Raw genomic sequence first — 20,509 nt, 5'->3', positions numbered from 1 at the left:
GCTGTGATTGTGTGGATTTTGTATGCTTGCGTGAATTGTGTTGTGTGTGTGGATCTTGTAAGTTTGCATGAATTGTGCTGTGTGTGTGGATTTTGTATTCTTGTGTGAAGTGTGCTGTGTGTGTGGATCTAGTATGCTTTCGTGAATTGTGCTGTGTGTGTGTAGATCTTGTAAGTTTACGTGAATTGTGCTGTCTGTGTGTGGATCTTGTATGCTTGCATGAATCGTGCTGTGTGTGTGGATCTTGTATGCTTGCGTGAATCATGCCGTGTGTGTGTCAATTTTGTATGCTTGCGTGATTCGTGTTGTGTGTGGATCTTGTAAGTTTGCATGAATTGTTCTGTGTGTGTGGATTTTGTATTCTTGCGTGAAGTGTGCTGTGTGTGGATCTAGTATGCTTGCGTGAATCATGCTGTGGGTGTGTAGATCTTGTAAGTTTACGTGAATTTTGCTGTCTGTGTGTGGATTTTGTATGCTTGCATGAATTGTGCTGTGTGTGTGGATCTTGTATGCTTGTATGAATCATGCCGTGTGTGTGTCAATTTTGTATGCTTGTGTGAATCGTGCTGTCAGTGTTTGTGGATATTGTATGCTTGCGTGAATCGTGCTGTGTGTGGATTTTGTATGCTTGCGTGAATCATGCTCTGTGTGTGGATCTTGTATGCTTGCGTGAATGGTGCTGTGGGTGGATCTTGTAAGTTTGCGTGAATCGTGCTGTGTGTGTATGTGGATTTTGTATTCTTGCGTGAATCGTGCTGTCTGTGTGTGGATCTTGTATGCCTGCATGAATCGTGCTGTGTGTGGATCATGTATGTTTGCTAGATTTGTGCTGTGTGTGTGTGTGTGGATCTTGCATGCTTGCTTGAATCGAAATGTTTGTGTGGATCTTGTATGCTTGCATGAATGGTGCTGTGTGTGTGTGGATCTTGTATGCTTGCGTGCTATGTGGATTTTGTGCTATGTGGATTTGTGCTATGTGGATTTTTCTTGTGCATGTATGAATCACATATGCATATTTGTGAAAACCGAGACCGATCTAACTCCATCATTTCCCACTTGAAATGAGAGACTACTGCTTTTCTCATTTTAAATGTTAATCATCTTCTCACCTGATCAATTCAAGAAAACTCCACTTCTTTTAAGAAAAGTTAACTCAGATTTGAATGTTTTGCTGTTTTCTTTTTCTCATAACTTTGCAAACATCTGTCATGTTGGGGTGTCATATGAAGAATTTAGAGCTTAACATTGAGGTGTGTGAATACTTTCCTGATAGACTAGAGTTTATTTTTTCCTGGTTTATATTTTGCTCAGTCCTTGTTCAACAATTATCCAGTTCAGGGTGTTTAAACATGTGAAAAAAGCGAACTGACAGAAGATCTAAGAAACGCGTGTTGGTATGAAGAGCAAAGGGACTAGGAGCCTGTCGTCTCACAGGGACACTTGCTCATCTGGGAGTGTGTGGGCAGCTGACCCCCGCAGCAGCCTTACATAACATCCTGTCTGAATGCTGCACATTCCGGGAGGCAATCAGGCAGCCTGGCAACAGCAACACAAGCTCCTCCTGCACCCCCCCCCCCCCCCTACACATACACATCAACTAACCAGGAGACACGTCCCAAACAGGGAGCTGTCCCAGATGTGAACAATAGCAGAAGGTCTAACTGGACCTACTGAGGTCCTGGTGAGGTAACGTGGAAACCTCCACCTTCACCCTGGTTATATATCTATTTATAGTCCATGAAGTGAAATATTTAAATAAACCTTTATGAAATGCAGAGACAACTGTAGTCGGTAGATGCCAGCTGAGTGTTTATGGTTCTGGTGGCGTCCTTCAGCCTCTTTGCTCTGTCTGTTTCCCACAGACTGTTTCATCTGAGAAGAAGGACACCGATGAACAAGACTTGAAAGAGACTGAAAATCACAACTCTGTCACCATGGAAACAGACATACCATCAACGCTGGAGATGGACTGTGAAATGGAGGGAGCCGAGCATGAAATGGATTTTAGTGCTTGTGATAAGCTAGCTGGGTTACAGGCGGACGTCTCAGACTCTCAGGAAGTTAAGGAACAATTAAGTCCAAGCAGCACCAGGCATGTCGATGACAGCCCCTTCTCTGAAACCAGACCAGGCACCTGTGAAGATGAGAAAAAGACCGAAGAGCTCAACAGAAATGAGTCCCTGAACTCATCTGTGTCTGATACCCTTTCCAGTGCTGACAGTGTTTATGAGAACGAGGCCCATCGTAGGAGGCAAGACACACAAGAGAAAGACACTGAGCAGGAGAATGAGTCAGAGCAACATGTGGGGCACGAAGGAGTGCCTGAGCCTGAGCGATATCCAGAGCCAGAGGAAGACTGGGGGGTGGGAGATGTGTTGCACAAAGAAGCCGAACCAGAGAATGAGGAAGACTGTGGGGTGGGGGACGTGTTGCAGAGAGAAGCTGAACCAGATCCAGAGGAAGACTGGGGAGTGGGGAACATGTTCCAGAGAAAAGCTGAACCAGAGACTGAGGAAGACTGTGGGGTGGGGGACGTGTTGCAGAGAGAAGTTGAACCAGAGACTGAGGAAGACTGTGGGGTGGGGGACGTGTTGCAGAGAGAAGCTGATCCAGAGACTGAGGAAGACTGTGGGGTGAGGGACGTGCTGCAGAAAGATGCTGAACCGGAGCCTGAGGAAGACTGGGGGGTGGGGGACATGTTGCAAAGACAAGCTGAACCAGAGACTGAGGAAGAAACTGAGAGGCTAATTAACCCTGAGCTTCACCAAGACCTTCCACTTGAAGATGACCCTGAGGATCAGGATCCTCAACTGGAGCTGTACGGAGAACTCGGACCAGAGGGAGGAGATATTATTGATTTAGATGATGAGTCCTACACACATCTAGCCGAATATACAGATGAAGGTCCAGATGTTGATGAAATACTGTTTGACCAGCCTTTTCATGAGGAGTCTCCCTTAGAGCAGTGCATAAGAGAGGAGGCCATGTCAGATGTTTCCAATGAGTCCTACCATAACCCGGAAGACATCGATGAATGTTTGAGAGTGGAGATTGCGGCGGCTTCATCAGATAGTGATACAGATGAAAAGTGGAGAGCTATTTTCTCCTCCTCCATAAATAAAGAAGACGATGACTCATATTTGGATAGTCTGCAGCTGAGTGCCCAGGAACTTTTTGTCCAGAAAATTGACGAGACAGACTACAATGACCCAGAGAGGACCAACTTTGAAGAGGCAATTAGTATTGAGGTCCCAAAAGTGTCTGAAGTCTTGGAACAACCGGGGATTGTAACCTGCTCCCCGACACCCCCGCATGAGGTTAAATACAGCCCATTCAGCCTTCAAGGTTTGTCAAAAATATCGGAAGACGAGAGTGAAAGTTACAGAGATGTCAACCATAACCACTCGAAATCCCAAGACGACGGCAGTGTGGACGCAGTCAAGAGGCTGCCCAAAGACTTCTGTGTCATTCAGGAGACAAAGAGTGAAAACGTCAGTACAGAACATGTGGACTTCCAGCTTGCTCGCAAGCAGTGGCGAGAAATGGAGAAGCAAATGAAAAATAAGATTGTCATACCTTCGAGCAGGCAGTCAAACCTTCACAGCAGCCACAGCTTCATGTACACCCCAGTCCGACACATTGAAAGAACCCCTAAGAAGGCACGGGATCTAGAGAGTTTGAACCTGGTCACGGATTATTCCCACACACAATTCAGCCCTTGCTCAGAGGACTCTGGCCTGGATGATTCCAGCTATAGGTCCCCTTATGATGACGCCGAAACACCAATCGAAAGGGAGATTCGTATATCCATGGAGAGGGAAGAAAACTTAAAAAGGGAAAGGGGACTATCCAGAATGGGCAAATCAACTGACTGCGCTCCATCAAGAAGCATCCCTCGATCCATTAGTACTCCACTCACTCCGTCATTCATCATCACCTCATCACCAACTAATGAACCATCAAAGCAGGAAGTGTCTGCAAACAATGTTATAATCGTAGACCCAAGAAAAGACTTGGCATCCAGTCTAACGTTTGGCAAAGACAACGCGCCCTCTGGATCTGGAGAATGGTGCCCAGACGAAAACAGCTCCAATCTGATCATCCTGGAAACATCCAATCTGATCATTCGAAGTGCCTCTGACTTCTCCCTGAACAAAGGCTGTGACGAGCCCCAGGAAAAAATGTTCCTCAACAACCCCTTCTTCAAACTCCGTTCAAGAAGCACAATATCCTTGGTAGATGAAGAGATACGGTTGGTGAAGCAGAGGGAGGAAGAGCTCAGGAAGGAGAGGGCAACCCTATATGGGAAAGACATGTTTGGCACGGAAACTGGCCTGGCAAATCACATGGACACTTTGTCATTTGATACCTCAGGTATGTCAATAAGATTCTCCACACGTCACATCGTCTGTAACGTTTCACTTCCTCTTTCCTGAATCATTTGTTTGATCTGATTTTTAGGTATTGTACCCGTTAAGTGCAAGTCCTCTCCATCATCCCCGATGAAAACCCCCCACAGGATGGATCGCTCTGCCTTATCCTGTGACCACAGGGTAAGTTTGTCTCTAAGGGATTGCTGTTGACATCCCATCCAACACAACAAACTGGTTTGGTCCCATGAGTGTTGGCCTAGTGGTTAGAGCAGTTAGCTGTGCTCTGAGAAGGTTGCAAGTACCCGGTTCAATCCCGACAGCCTCCACTCTGGATTCCAAAGCGAGAACCTTAACCCCACACTGCAGCCCACTGCTCCCCAAGGGAATGGGTTAAATGCAGAGTGATTGTGGGAAAATAAAGGGATTCACACGATTGAAACCATCCCTCTTCTCTCTCATTTAGCAACACTTATATGCAGAGAAAGCCTGGAAATACATTGTAGCTTCAGTCTTTGTCATCTCTGTCTGTTTGCTGTTAGAGGAACAGTTGTAGCATAATCCAGAATTACAGTAGGATTAAAATCCCTGACTGCTGCCGCTGTCAAAGAGCTATAAGCAGATAGACTAGATACATTACAGGGATATACGTACAGGTCCTTCTCAAAAATATTAGCAAATTGTGATAAAGTTAACTATCCTCCATAATGTATTCATAAAACTTGAACATTCATATATTTTATATTAGACTGAAATATTTCAGGTCCTTTATTGTCTTCATACGGATGATTTTGGCAGACAGCTCATGAAAACCCAAAATTCCTATCTCACAAAATTTGCATATTTCATCCGACCAATAAAAGAAAGGTGTTATTAATACAAAAAAGTCAACCTTTAAATAAATCTGTACAGTTATGCACTCAATACTTGGTGGGGAATCCTTTTGTAGAAATGACTGCTTCAATGCGGCGTGGCATGGAGGCAATCAGCCTGTGTCTCTGCTGAGGTGTCATGGAGGCCCACGATGCTTCCATAGCGTTTAGCCTTTAGCTCATCCACAGTGTTGGGTCTTGTGTCTCTCAAATTTCTCTTCACAATATCCCACAGATTCTCTATGGGGTTCAGGTCAGGAGAGTTGGCAGGCCAATTGAGCCTAGTGATACCAGTAAACCATTTACCAGTGGCTTTGGCTCTGTGAGCAGGTGCCAGGTCGTCTTCATCTCCATAAAGCTTTTCAGCAGATGGGAGCATGAAGTGCTCCAGACTCTCCTGATAGCTGCATTGACCCTGGCCTTGATAAAACCCAACTTCAGCAGCTGACATGTGTTGTGGGAAAAGAATATTCCACTATTCACCCTAGTTAAATAAACAGAGTTCAATGGATTTCACTCAGTCGGCACATTTATTCATATCTTTGCAAAGAGAGAACAGTTCATCATACAGCCCTCCTGGCATAGTATTCAGCCCTGTTCTGCCTGGGCAGCGTTCTTTCCTCCTTACTTACAACAATGGAAAAGTAGTCAGAGTCAAAACAAATTACAGACACTTTGGTGAAACTGTAACATGTTATGAATAAACCTTGAGAAAGAATCTGGTTTGTTATGGGAATAAGCTATTTCTGGTCTACAAACACCATCCAACTGAGAATAGTTCGGCCTTCAGAGAGAAACAGACTGAGTGAAAACTTTTATAGTGAGTAAATAGGATAAATTAATATATAATAGAGAAATCTAAATTTTCCGACAACACATGGCACCCCAGACCATCACTGACTGTGGGTACTTGACACTGGACTTGTGGCGTTTCCTTCTCCCCAGTCTTCCTCCAGACTCTGGCACCTTGATTTCCAAATGACGTGTAAAGCTGAGCTACAGTCCAGAGCTGCTTCTCTGTAGCCCAGGTCAGGCTCCTCTGCTGCTGTTTCTGGTTCAAAAGTGGCTGACCTGGGGAATGCGGCACCTGTAGCCCATTTCCTGCCCATGCCTGTGCTCGGTGGCTCTGGATGTTTCTACTCCAGACTCAGTCCACTGCTTCCACAGGTCCCCCAAGGTCTGGAATGGGCCCTTCTCCACAATCTTCCTCAGGGTCCGGTCGCCTCTTCTGGTTTTGCAGCGGTTTCTGCCTCTTTTTCCTTCCCACTGAGGTGCCTTGATACAGCAGCACTCTGGGAACAGCCTATTGGTTCAGAAATATCTTTCTGTGTCATAGCCTCTGGCTGAGGGGGTCAATGACGGCCTTCTGGACAGCAGGCAGGTCGGCAGTCTGACCCATCATTGGGGTCTGAGTGATGAACCAGGCTGGGAGTTTTAAAGGCCTCAGGAATCTTTTGCAGGTGTTTAGAGTTCATTTGTTGATTCAGATCATTAGGTGCAAAGTTCATTTAGAGATCTTTTTCATGATATGCTAATTTTGTGAGATAGGAATTTCAGGAATAAAAGACCTGAAATATTTCAGTTAGTGTGTAATGAATCTAAAATATATGAATGTTCAAGTTTTGTCATTACATTATAGTAAATAATGAACTTTATCACAATCTGCTAATATTTTGAGGAGGACATGTACAACCACATGAGCAACTGGGCTAGTACAGCTAGCAAGCAAGAATTTATAATGACATGTTTAAGGAAGCAGTGAGTTGGAGCTACATCATTTGTAGATGAGATGGAGGAACTGGAGCTAAAACATCTCCAGTGGGTTATGATAAAGATCACAACGTGCTGCACAGGGATTAAAAGCCATGAAAGGACAACAAATCAACCACTTTGGCTCCTGAGGGATGGTTTCAGCCATTCTTCTCATTAAAGGTATGAAAGAGGATTTTTCTCAGAAAATAAGTGTCCAACCTCCACTAGAACCAGAACCAGGCTCAGTTTGAGAGGCCAACTGCTGAGTCCGGGACAAGAACTGCAGATTTTAGTAGGATTATAATCCTGATGAACTGATGAACAGAGGATGTTTGGAGGTGGACTTTCTCACTTAAAAACATCCGTCCATCCATTCATTATCTGACACGCTTGTCCTGGGTGGGATCGCGAGGGGTGCCTATCTCCAGCAGTCAATGGGCGAGAGGCGGGGCCCATCCTGGACAGGTCGCCAGTCTATTGCAGGGTAACACAGAGACAAACAGGACAAACAACCATTCACACACACTCCTAAGGAGGATTTAGACAAGTCAATTAACCTAACAGTCATGTTTTTGGACTGTGGGAGGAAGCCTGAGTACCTGGAGAGAACCCACGCATGCTCAGGGAGAACATGCAAACTCCATGCAGAAAGACCACGGGCTGGGAATCACTTAAAAACATGTTAAATCTATGTTTGCAACTCATAGATTAAATAAAGCCAAGCTGCCCTCTAGCCTGAAGCTACAGAACATAACAGATAAACAACCAGAGCGTTGAAGCTTCAAAGCAACTCGTGTTCCAATCTCCCTGTTTAAGCTTTTTTGATGCCTAAAACTTGTTGGTTGATAATGCACCTTTACCCTGTCGAAAGCCATAAGAAAAACATTCTAAGTTTCCTCATTTACTTCAAAGACACACAGTCTGTAATCCTCAGTTTGACCAACCTTGATGCTCCTCTGGATCAAAAACTTCCTTTATCATCTCAAGCCTCCTAAACTCAGAGGAAGCTGGTTATCCTCTCTGGTCTGCAGCCGGAAAACAGTAGCTGAATCTAAACACCCCATTACTCTCAAATTCCATGTGAATTAAAATAAGCACAGTTCCCAATCTATAAATTGGAAATACAATTGTTTGTATTCATATAACAGAAAGGCATTGAAGAATATTTTTCAGGTGGAATCACTATTTTAAATGTCACCATGTATGATTAATAGGTGGTTAAAAAAAGAAAAATATTTAAATATATTTAAGGAAATCTCCCTCTGTCTTTCAGTTTCCTGAGGCCTTTACGGCGGGGAGGCGGAAGAGTGCCATGGCTCTGCGCTGGGAGGCAGGCGAGTTCACCAAGAACAACTGACCCGGAACAAGCTGCCGTTCTGCTGTTCCGCCACTAGAGGGCCACAGTGGATGTTTTTATTCAAGTTTAAATGCTTTTATTATTGTCATTTGTTTCATGTTGTGTCATAACCTAAACTCTGCTTTTGTGATGCTGTAAAAAAAAAAAAAACAATCAAAAAAAACAACGAGAGCGTTTAACAGTGGAACTGTTAAATGTTTAACTTTGCTTTTGTACAGTTTATGAAATGAGTTAGAAATGATCCAGGCTTCAGCTAAAGTTCCAGCCTTTCTTCTCCTAACAGTACAGATCTGCCATTGTGGCACGACTCCTGAATCAGCAGAGGACGACAGACGACTGAACGCGTTTCTTTAAAGTTTGATGATCACAATAATTTCCTACTGATCTAGAGACGAAAGGGCTTAAAAACAGTTTAGAGTCCCTTAAAGACATTAGTTCTTTCTGTAGGGAAGACGGCATCTGCTAGAAAGCTCCAATTCCCCTAAACTTCCAGTTTCTAACATTTAATCTCCTCACTTTCACAAAGCATCAAGTTTAATTCTGGTCGAATAAAAGGCACCTTTCTTGGAACCAAACAATTTTTAAAAGAATATAAAAATATCAGGATCAGATTGTTTTTGTACTTAAATTAAAGATTTTGTCATTTGATATGTAAAACATTTATCACTGATAAAGAGAAGGATAAATACTTAATCTTTGAGATTTTAGAAACATTTTTTATAAATTTGTCCCAGATATTTAAAAAATAAAACTCAGGCAACCCTCTGGTCACCTAAATCCCTCTCAACCTTCCCTGGCTGAGTGTAACAGGGTCCCAAACCGCCACCAGGTTTCCTGCTGTAATGACAACAGAGAAATTATTATTTGAAATGATCGGAAATGTTGAGTTGAGGTCAAAGTTAGATGCAGCAAATATAAAACAAGATGGCTCCTGGATGCAAGTCCCTCCATTTCCTACCAAACAGCTTCCTATGTGTATTCACTGTTACCGTGGTGACAGAACTGTTACCATGGTGACGCATGGCTTGGCAGTAGGCCTTTGAATATTTCGTATTTACACAATAACTACTCTTCTAGCATGTATCTTTAAACCCTTTTAGCTTAGCATGAGGCACTGTGTGGGTCAGTGAGCAGCCTGTTGATCTAATAATCTTTTAGTAAGCCCTTCAGAGGTTAGCCTGGATGGATAGATAGCAGGGCTGGATGGACAGCTAGCAGGGCTGGATGGACAGATAGCACGGCTGGATGGACAGCTAGCAGGGCTGGATAGACAGCTAGCAGGGCTGGATGGACAGCTAGCAGGGCTGGATGGACAGCTAGCAGGGCTGGATGGACAGCTAGCAGGGCTGGATAGACAGCTAGCAGGGCTGGATGGACAGCTAGCAGGGCTGGATGGACAGATAGCAGGGCTGGATGGACAGATAGCAGGGCTGGATGGACAGATAGCAGGGCTGGATGGACAGATAGCAGGGCTGGATGGACAGCTAGCAGGGCTGGATGGACAGCTAGCAGGGCTGGATAGACAGCTAGCAGGGCTGGATGGACAGCTAGCAGGGCTGGATGGACAGATAGCAGGGCTGGATGGACAGATAGCAGGGCTGGATGGACAGATAGCAGGGCTGGATGGACAGATAGCAGGGCTGGATGGACAGCTAGCAGGGCTGGATGGACAGATAGCACGGCTGGATGGACAGCTAGCAGGGCTGGATAGACAGCTAGCAGGGCTGGATGGACAGCTAGCAGGGCTGGATGGACAGCTAGCAGGGCTGGATGGACAGCTAGCAGGGCTGGATGGACAGATAGCAGGGCTGGATGGACAGCTAGCAGGGCTGGATGGACAGCTAGCAGGGCTGGATAGACAGCTAGCAGGGCTGGATGGACAGCTAGCAGGGCTGGATGGACAGCTAGCAGGGCTGGATGGACAGATAGCACGGCTGGATGGACAGCTAGCAGGGCTGGATAGACAGCTAGCAGGGCTGGATGGACAGATAGCAGGGCTGGATGGACAGATAGCATTGCTGGATGGGCAGCTAGCAGGGCTGGATGGGCAGCTAGCAGGGCTGGATGGACAGATAGCAGGGCTGGATGGACAGATAGCAGGGCTGGATGGACAGATAGCAGGGCTGGATGGACAGCTAGCAGGGCTGGATGGACAGATAGCAGGGCTGGATGGACAGCTAGCAGGGCTGGATGGACAGATAGCAGGGCTTGATGGACAGATAGCATTGCTGGATGGGCAGCTAGCAGGGCTGGATGGACAGATAGCAGGGCTGGATGGACAGATAGCAGGGCTGGATGGACAGCTAGCAGGGCTGGATGGACAGATAGCAGGGCTGGATGGACAGCTAGCAGGGCTGGATGGACAGCTAGCAGGGCTGGATGGACAGATAGCAGGGCTGGATGGACAGCTAGCAGGGCTGGATGGACAGCTAGCAGGGCTGGATGGACAGCTAGCAGGGCTGGATGGACAGCTAGCAGGGCTGGATGGACAGATAGCAGGGCTGGATGGACAGCTAGCAGGGCTGGATGGATAGATAGCAGGGCTGGATGGACAGCTAGCAGGGCTGGATGGACAGCTAGCAGGGCTGGATGGACAGATACCAGGGCTGGATGGACAGATAGCATTGCTGGATGGGCAGCTAGCAGGGCTGGATGGACAGATAGCAGGGCTGGATGGACAGATAGCAGGGCTGGATGGACAGATAGCAGGGCTGGATGGACAGATAGCAGGGCTGGATGGACAGCTAGCAGGGCTGGATGGACAGATAGCATTGCTGGATGGGCAGCTAGCAGGGCTGGATGGACAGATAGCAGGGCTGGATGGACAGATAGCAGGGCTGGATGGACAGATAGCAGGGCTGGATGGACAGCTAGCAGGGCTGGATGGACAGATAGCAGGGCTGGATGGACAGATAGCAGGGCTGGATGGACAGCTAGCAGGGCTGGATGGACAGCTAGCAGGGCTGGATGGACAGATAGCAGGGCTGGATGGACAGCTAGCAGGGCTGGATGGACAGCTAGCAGGGCTGGATGGACAGATAGCAGGGCTGGATGGACAGCTAGCAGGGCTGGATGGACAGCTAGCAGGGCTGGATGGACAGATAGCAGGGCTGGATGGACAGCTAGCAGGGCCGGATGGACAGATAGCAGGGCTGGATGGACAGATAGCAGGGCTGGATGGACAGCTAGCAGGGCTGGATGGACAGATAGCAGGGCTGGATGGACAGATAGCAGGGCTGGATGGACAGCTAGCAGGGCTGGATGGACAGCTAGCAGGGCTGGATGGACAGCTAGCAGGGCTGGATGGACAGATAGCAGGGCTGGATGGACAGATAGCATTGCTGGATGGGCAGCTAGCAGGGCTGGATGGACAGATAGCAGGGCTGGATGGACAGATAGCAGGGCTGGATGGACAGTTAGCAGGGCTGGATGGACAGATAGCATTGCTGGATGGGCAGCTAGCAGGGCTGGATGGACAGATAGCAGGGCTGGATGGACAGATAGCAGGGCTGGATGGACAGATAGCAGGGCTGGATGGACAGTTAGCAGGGCTGGATGGACAGATAGCAGGGCTGGATGGACAGATAGCATTGCTGGATGGACAGATAGCAGGGCTGGATGGACAGCTAGCAGGGCTGGATGGATAGATAGCAGGGCTGGATGGACAGATAGCAGGGCTGGATGGACAGCTAGCAGGGCTGGATGGACAGATAGCAGGGCTGGATGGACAGATAGCATTGCTGGATGGGCAGCTAGCAGGGCTGGATGGACAGATAGCAGGGCTGGATGGACAGATAGCAGGGCTGGATGGACAGATAGCAGGGCTGGATGGACAGTTAGCAGGGCTGGATGGACAGATAGCAGGGCTAGATGGACAGATAGCATTGCTGGATGGGCAGCTAGCAGGGCTGGATGGACAGATAGCAGGGCTGGATGGACAGATAGCAGGGCTGGATGGACAGATAGCAGGGCTGGATGGACAGATAGCATTGCTGGATGGGCAGCTAGCAGGGCTGGATGGACAGATAGCAGGGCTGGATGGACAGGTAGCAAGGCTGGATGGACAGATAGCAGGGCTGGATGGACAGATAGCAGGGCTGGATGGACAGCTAGCAGGGCTGGATGGATAGATAGCAGGGCTGGATGGACAGATAGCAGGGCTGGATGGACAGCTAGCAGGGCTGGATGGACAGATAGCATTGCTGGATGGACAGATAGCAGTGATCCATATAGTGATCCATACAGTGATTCGTTCAGTGATCCATATGGTGATCTATACAGTGATTCGTTCAGTGATCCGTTCAGTGATCCATATGGTGATCTATACAGTGATTCGTTCAGTGATCCGTTCAGTGATCCATATGGTGATCCATACAGTTATCGGAACTGTAATTGGATTGCTGCGTTACCAGCTGCCCACTGAGAATCAGTTATGATTCACCTTAGTTGATTTTTGTTTATTGCTATAGCGCCATTTACAACCTATCCAGCCTGAAGGCCCTTTATAATCATCCAGTCAGAGGGTCAAACGTTTTCTATCAAAGAAAGAGCAGCGGTCTGCATCCAGTCACTGACTGGTTGGCGCTGCTAGACTTAGCCGGCGATGAAGTGAGGCAGTCAGAGCATCAGCGGGAACAAATCCTGCCTTTATTCATGCCTGTAGAAGCGCTGCTGTTCCACTGACATACTCTACCAGAGAGCTGAGAGAGGATCTGGAAAAGACAGATCTATAACCTGATCCTGTTAATGAGTAACAGATTAATTGAATCTAAAGGTCACCATAAAGTGTGACGACACCTGTGGCGTTAGAGGTCTCTGATTAGAAGGCCCAGGGTCGCCACCGCCATGCTAATCACCTCTGATAAACATAAAGGAGCATAGCATGCAGCTAAAGCTCTATAAACATCCCGCTACGCAAACATAGCCATGCTAATCCGCCATTTTAACAGTCAGAGTAATACTGCTCCTGAATGAACTGAACGATTCAGTAAATGAGTCTTTCGAATGATTCAGTTCACTGAACAGAACTGCTGTCCCTAGCGCTGCTCCAGAGGGGATAATGGAACGTAACGGCTTACAGACCATGGCCTGATCTGCTCCTCTAGTTCTATGATGTGCATAATAATAGAAAACCCTACGGGCCTCTGTCTGTACACTCTACTTTGTTCATATCTGTGTAAAATCAACAACCTTGTCTTTCTGGCTAACTTTTCTACCTTTCCTTACCAACCAGACAATCTGATCTTTTTAATCCTCCCTCTTTGTGCATCCATGTGGGCCCCACCATGATCCGCCCTGCGTTCCTAAAAACCAGCTAGCTAAACCTGGAGCTGTCGAGCACAGGGGAGCGGCGGCGTGGCCATCAATGGGTGCATTATGGGTAGTGATGCATGTTCTGATCAGGAAGCTCTTCTTCTCTTTGAGCAATATGGCTACAGTGGTTAAACAGGAGGGTAGGTGGCGCCCCCTGTGGAGAACCTGCGTTTAATTTTCTGCTCTTTGCCCAAGGCGAGCTGACCCCTCCCTGCCGTCTCCCTGGGTTACCAGCGTTTCCTGTTAGCAGGGACCAGGGAGGACCTGGAACCCCTGGATGCTCCGTGGGTTTGGACTAGGCCAGCGACCTGATGCTGCTGCCGGGTGTCAGGACCCGCCCTCAGGTTCAAAGGGTTCAGCAATAAACATGGAGGAAGGTGGTGCTGCTGGAAGAAGCAGCTGCTTAGTTAAGGTCCTAATGTCCTAATCAAAGCTCCCCCACCATTCATGCACTGGTCCCCCAGGGGCCTCCGGTGGTTCCTGGTCCTCCTCACGGTTGAACCGTCTCTGAACCCTTTGCTGGCTGCTGCTGACATCCCTGAAGGTATCTCCATGTGATCTAGATCTATTCTTGCTAAGCTCTGTTTGCAAAGCTCTATTTTGGTGTGACTATTGTCTTGAGAAGCAAAATGCTGTATCATGTTGTTTTCTGTATATTCTCTGTATTTTTGTACGGTGCTTCAGCGGGGCGGACAGAGCATGCTGGAGGCTGAGGAGAACCTCTCGAACAGATGCTGATTGATTTAGAAGCTTTTTGTTCATCTATAAAGCACAACTATTAATAAAGGCCACTTTAAAGCACTTTAGTGGGAAGGAAACCAGTGTTCCCAACAGAGAGCACCATCAATTGATGGGAAAAACCCTGGATCTGAACTGGTTTCCTGTCAGAGCAACAGGACTGGACCTACTGGGAGGCTGAGGGTCACACACAGAGGGCTGGAGCTCCCGCTCCATCAGATGGACCAGCTGCTCCTTCAGATGGACCAGCTGCTCCTTCAGGTGGACCAGCTGCTCCTTCAGGTGGACCAGCTGCTCCTTCAGGTCCTTCAGGTGGACCAGCTGCTCCTTCAGATGGACCAGCTGCTCCTTCAGGTCCTTCAGGTGGACCAGCTGCTCCTTCAGATGGACCAGCTGCTCCTTCAGGTCCTTCAGGTGGACCAGCTGCTCCTTCAGATGGACCAGCTGCTCCTTCAGGTCCTTCAGGTGGACCAGCTGCTCCTTCAGATGGACCAGCTGCTCCTTCAGGTCCTTCAGGTGGACCAGCTGCTCCTTCAGGTGGACCAGCTGCTCCTTCAGGTGGACCAGCTGCTCCTTCAGATGGACCAGCTGCTCCTTCAGATGGACCAGCTGCTCCTTCAGGTCCTTCAGGTGGACCAGCTGCTCCTTCAGATGGACCAGCTGCTCCTTCAGATGGACCAGCTGCTCCTTCAGGTGGACCAGCTGCTCCTTCAGGTGGACCAGCTGCTCCTTCAGATGGACCAGCTGCTCCTTCAGATGGACCAGCTGCTCCTTCAGGTCCTTCAGGTGGACCAGCTGCTCCTTCAGGTGGACCAGCTGCTCCTTCAGGTGGACCAGCTGCTCCTTCAGGTGGACCAGCTGCTCCTTCAGGTCCTTCAGGTGGACCAGCTGCTCCTTCAGGTGGACCAGCTGCTCCTTCAGGTGGACCAGCTGCTCCTTCAGGTGGACCAGCTGCTCCTTCAGGTGGACCAGCTGCTCCTTCAGGTGGACCAGCTGCTCCTTCAGATGGACCAGCTGCTCCTTCAGGTCCTTCAGGTGGACCAGCTGCTCCTTCAGGTGGACCAGCTGCTCCTTCAGGTGGACCAGCTGCTCCTTCAGGTGGACCAGCTGCTCCTTCAGGTCCTTCAGGTGGACCAGCTGCTCCTTCAGATGGACCAGCTGCTCCTTCAGATGGACCAGCTGCTCCTTCAGGTGGACCAGCTGCTCCTTCAGGTGGACCAGCTGCTCCTTCAGGTGGACCAGCTGCTCCTTCAGATGGACCAGCTGCTCCTTCAGGTCCTTCAGGTGGACCAGCTGCTCCTTCAGGTGGACCAGCTGCTCCTTCAGGTGGACCAGCTGCTCCTTCAGGTGGACCAGCTGCTCCTTCAGGTCCTTCAGGTGGACCAGCTGCTCCTTCAGGTGGACCAGCTGCTCCTTCAGGTGGACCAGCTGCTCCTTCAGGTGGACCAGCTGCTCCTTCAGATGGAGCAGCTGCTCCTTCAGGTGGACCAGCTGCTCCGTCATGCTCAGCTTCAGCTGTTAGCGTGAGTTAGCCTAGATGCTTGTGGTCAGTAGAGCTCATTGATCTTCTGAAGCAGGACTGTTTGTTGGCCGTTTCTCCTGCTGTGTTTGAAGACGTTTGTGCATCAATCAATAAATAAAGTGAATGTGAAGACCCTAAGCTGGCTCCTCCTTCTCTGCTGAAACACCTCAAACAGGAGTTATAAATGGATGTGAGAGTATAGATATATGACAGTTAGATGGTGTATGTGAAAGTATAGATATATGAGAGTTAGATGATGGACGTGAGAGTATATATATATGAGAGTTAGATGATGTATGTGAGAGTATAGATATATGAGAGTTAGATGATGGACGTGAGAGTATAGATATATGAGAGTTAGATGATGGACGTGAGAGTATAGATATATGAGAGTTAGATGATGGACGTCAGAGTATAGATATATGAGAGTTAGATGATGTATGTGAGAGTATAGATATATGAGAGTTAGATGATGGACGTGAGAGTATAGATATATGAGAGTTAGATGATGGACGTGAGAGTATAGATATATGAGAGTTAGATGATGTATGTGAGAGTATAGATATATGAGAGTTAGATGATGGACGTGAGAGTATAGATATATGAGAGTTAGATGATGGACGTGAGAGTATAGATATATGAGAGTTAGATGATGTATGTGAGAGTATAGATATATGAGAGTTAGATGATGGACGTGAGAGTATAGATATATGAGAGTTAGATGATGGACGTGAGAGTATAGATATATGAGAGTTAGATGATGGACGTCAGAGTATAGATATATGAGAGTTAGATGATGTATGTGAGAGTATAGATATATGAGAGTTAGATGATGGACGTGAGAGTATAGATATATGAGAGTTAGATGATGGACGTGAGAGTATAGATATATGAGAGTTAGATGATGGACGTCAGAGTATAGATATATGAGAGTTAGATGATGTATGTGAGAGTATAGATATATGAGAGTTAGATGATGGACGTGAGAGTATAGATATATGAGAGTTAGATGATGGACGTCAGAGTATAGATATATGAGAGTTAGATGATGTATGTGAGAGTATAGATATATGAGAGTTAGATGATGTACGTGAGAGTATAGATATATGAGAGTTAGATGATGGACGTGAGAGTATAGATATATGAGAGTTAGATGATGGATGGGAGAGTATAGATATATGAGAGTTAGATGATGTACGTGAGAGTATAGATATATGAGAGTTAGATGATGGACGTGAGAGTATAGATATATGAGAGTTAGATGATGGATGGGAGAGTATAGATATATGAGAGTTAGATGACGTATGTGAGAGTATAGACATATGAGAGTTAGATGGTGTACGTGAGAGTATAGATATATGAGAGTTAGATGATGGATGTGAGAGTATAGATATATGAGAGTTAGATGATGGATGGGAGAGTATAAATATAATAGAGTCAGATGATGCATGTGAGAGTTAGATATATGAGAGTTAGATGATGCATGTCAGAGTATAGATATATGAGAGTCAGATGATGCATGTGAGAGTTAGATATATGAGAGTTAGATGATGCATGTCAGAGTATAGATATATGAGAGTCAGATGATGCATGTGAGAGTATAGATATATGAGAGTTAGATTATGTACGTGAAAGTATAGATATATGAGAGTTAGATGATGCATGTCAGAGTATAGATATATGAGAGTCAGATGATGCATGTGAGAGTTAGATATATGAGAGTTAGATGATGCATGTCAGAGTATAGATATATGAGAGTCAGATTATGCATGTGAGAGTATAGATATATGAGAGTTAGATGATGTACGTGAAAGTATAGATATATCCAATCCAATCCACTTTATTTAAATAGCACAGTTTAAATAAACACAAGGTTTCCAAAGTGCTGCACAAAAAGATAAAATAACAAAAATAAATAAAAGTAATAAAATAAAATAAAAGCACTGCCATATATATATATATATATATATATATATATATATATATATATATATATATATATATATATATATATATATATATATATATATATATATATATATATATATGCCATATATATATATAGATATATGAGAGTTAGATGATGGATTTGAGAGTATAGATATATGAGAGTTAGATAATGCATGTCAGAGTATAGATATATGAGAGTTAGGTGATGTATGTGAGAGTATAGATATATGAGAGTTAGATGATGCATGTGAGAGTATAGATATATGAGAGTTAGATGATGTACGTGAAGGTATAGATATATGAGAGTTAGATGATGGACGTGAAAGTATAGATATATGAGAGTTAGATGATGGATTTGAGAGTATAGATATATGAGAGTTAGATAATGCATATCAGAGTATAGATATATTAGAGTTAGATGATGAATGTGAGAGTATAGATATATGAGAGTTAGATGATGGATTTGAGAGTATAGATATATGAGAGTTAGATAATGCATGTCAGAGTATAGATATATTAGAGTTAGATGATGAATGTGAGAGTATAGATATATGAGAGTTAGATAATGCATGTCAGAGTATAGATATATTAGAGTTAGATGATGAATGTGAGAGTATAGATATATGAGAGTTAGATGATGGATGTGAGAGTATAGATATATGAGAGTTAGATTATGTACGTGAAAGTATAGATATATGAGAGTTAGATGATGTACGTGAAAGTATAGATATATGAGAGTTAGATGATGGATGTGAGAGTATAGATATATGAGAGTTAGATTATGTACGTGAAAGTATAGATATATGAGAGTTAGATGATGTACGTGAAAGTATAGATATATCCAATCCAATCCACTTTATTTAAATAGCACAGTTTAAATAAACACAAGGTTTCCAAAGTGCTGCACAAAAAGATAAAATAACAAAAATAAATAAAAGTAATAAAATAAAATAAAAGCACTGCCATATATATATATATATATATATATATATATATATATATATATATATATATATATATATATATATATATATATATATATATATATATATATATATATATATATATATATATATATATATATATATATATGCCATATATATATATAGATATATGAGAGTTAGATGATGGATTTGAGAGTATAGATATATGAGAGTTAGATAATGCATGTCAGAGTATAGATATATGAGAGTTAGGTGATGTATGTGAGAGTATAGATATATGAGAGTTAGATGATGCATGTGAGAGTATAGATATATGAGAGTTAGATGATGTACGTGAAGGTATAGATATATGAGAGTTAGATGATGGACGTGAAAGTATAGATATATGAGAGTTAGATGATGGATTTGAGAGTATAGATATATGAGAGTTAGATAATGCATGTCAGAGTATAGATATATTAGAGTTAGATGATGAATGTGAGAGTATAGATATATGAGAGTTAGATAATGCATGTCAGAGTATAGATATATTAGAGTTAGATGATGGATTTGAGAGTATAGATATATGAGAGTTAGATAATGCATGTCAGAGTATAGATATATTAGAGTTAGATGATGAATGTGAGAGTATAGATATATGAGAGTTAGATAATGCATGTCAGAGTATAGATATATTAGAGTTAGATGATGAATGTGAGAGTATAGATATATGAGAGTTAGATGATGGATGTGAGAGTATAGATATATGAGAGTTAGATTATGTACGTGAAAGTATAGATATATGAGAGTTAGATGATGTATGTGAAAGTATAGATATATGAGAGTTAGATGATGTACGTGAAAGTATAGATATATCCAATCCAATCCACTTTATTTAAATAGCACAGTTTAAATAAACACAAGGTTTCCAAAGTGCTGCACAAAAAGATAAAATAACAAAAATAAATAAAAGTAATAAAATAAAATAAAAGCACTGCCATATATATATATATATATATATATATATATATATATATATATATATATATATATATATATATATATATATATATATATATATATATATATATATATATATGCCATATATATATATAGATATATGAGAGTTAGATGATGGATTTGAGAGTATAGATATATGAGAGTTAGATAATGCATGTCAGAGTATAGATATATGAGAGTTAGGTGATGTATGTGAGAGTATAGATATATGAGAGTTAGATGATGCATGTGAGAGTATAGATATATGAGAGTTAGATGATGTACGTGAAGGTATAGATATATGAGAGTTAGATGATGGACGTGAAAGTATAGATATATGAGAGTTAGATGATGGATTTGAGAGTATAGATATATGAGAGTTAGATAATGCATGTCAGAGTATAGATATATTAGAGTTAGATGATGAATGTGAGAGTATAGATATATGAGAGTTAGATGATGGATTTGAGAGTATAGATATATGAGAGTTAGATAATGCATGTCAGAGTATAGATATATTAGAGTTAGATGATGAATGTGAGAGTATAGATATATGAGAGTTAGATGATGGATGTGAGAGTAATAATAATAATAATAATACATTTTATTTCAAGCGCCTTTCAAAACACTCAAGGTCACTGTACATGTAAAAACAATAAATGGTAAAAAGCTGTCGTCATAATTAAAAGAAACAACACAAATTACACAGAGGA

General features: G+C 44.2%; 2 protein-coding genes across 3 annotated transcripts in view; one reads left to right on the top strand and one right to left on the bottom strand.

The window, feature by feature from the left end:
• Window positions 1–10,087, top strand: part of palmdb (palmdelphin b) — a 43,495-nt gene extending 33,408 nt beyond the window's left edge. For both annotated transcript variants that reach the window (XM_038280051.1, XM_038280059.1), the window contains 3 exons: window positions 1,863–4,374; window positions 4,462–4,553; window positions 8,268–10,087. In XM_038280051.1, the coding sequence (XP_038135979.1) occupies window positions 1,863–4,374; window positions 4,462–4,553; window positions 8,268–8,351 (2,688 nt within the window). In that variant the 3' untranslated portion in view covers window positions 8,352–10,087. The remainder of the gene's footprint in view (window positions 1–1,862; window positions 4,375–4,461; window positions 4,554–8,267) is intronic.
• Window positions 10,088–14,507: 4,420 nt separating this feature from the next.
• Window positions 14,508–15,905, bottom strand: LOC119780049 (involucrin-like). The gene has a single exon (XM_038279937.1). It carries the CDS (start codon window positions 15,903–15,905, stop codon window positions 14,508–14,510), a length of 1,398 nt encoding a protein of 465 aa, XP_038135865.1.
• Window positions 15,906–20,509: the final 4,604 nt, after the last annotated feature.

The sequence above is a fragment of the Cyprinodon tularosa genome, unplaced genomic scaffold, assembly GCF_016077235.1.
Source record: "Cyprinodon tularosa strain WSP-4 unplaced genomic scaffold, ASM1607723v1 ctg1022, whole genome shotgun sequence".
Classification (NCBI taxonomy): Eukaryota; Metazoa; Chordata; class Actinopteri; order Cyprinodontiformes; family Cyprinodontidae; genus Cyprinodon; species Cyprinodon tularosa.
Note: the sequence above shows the minus strand (reverse complement) of the source record. Positions and strands in the feature narration are given on the sequence as shown.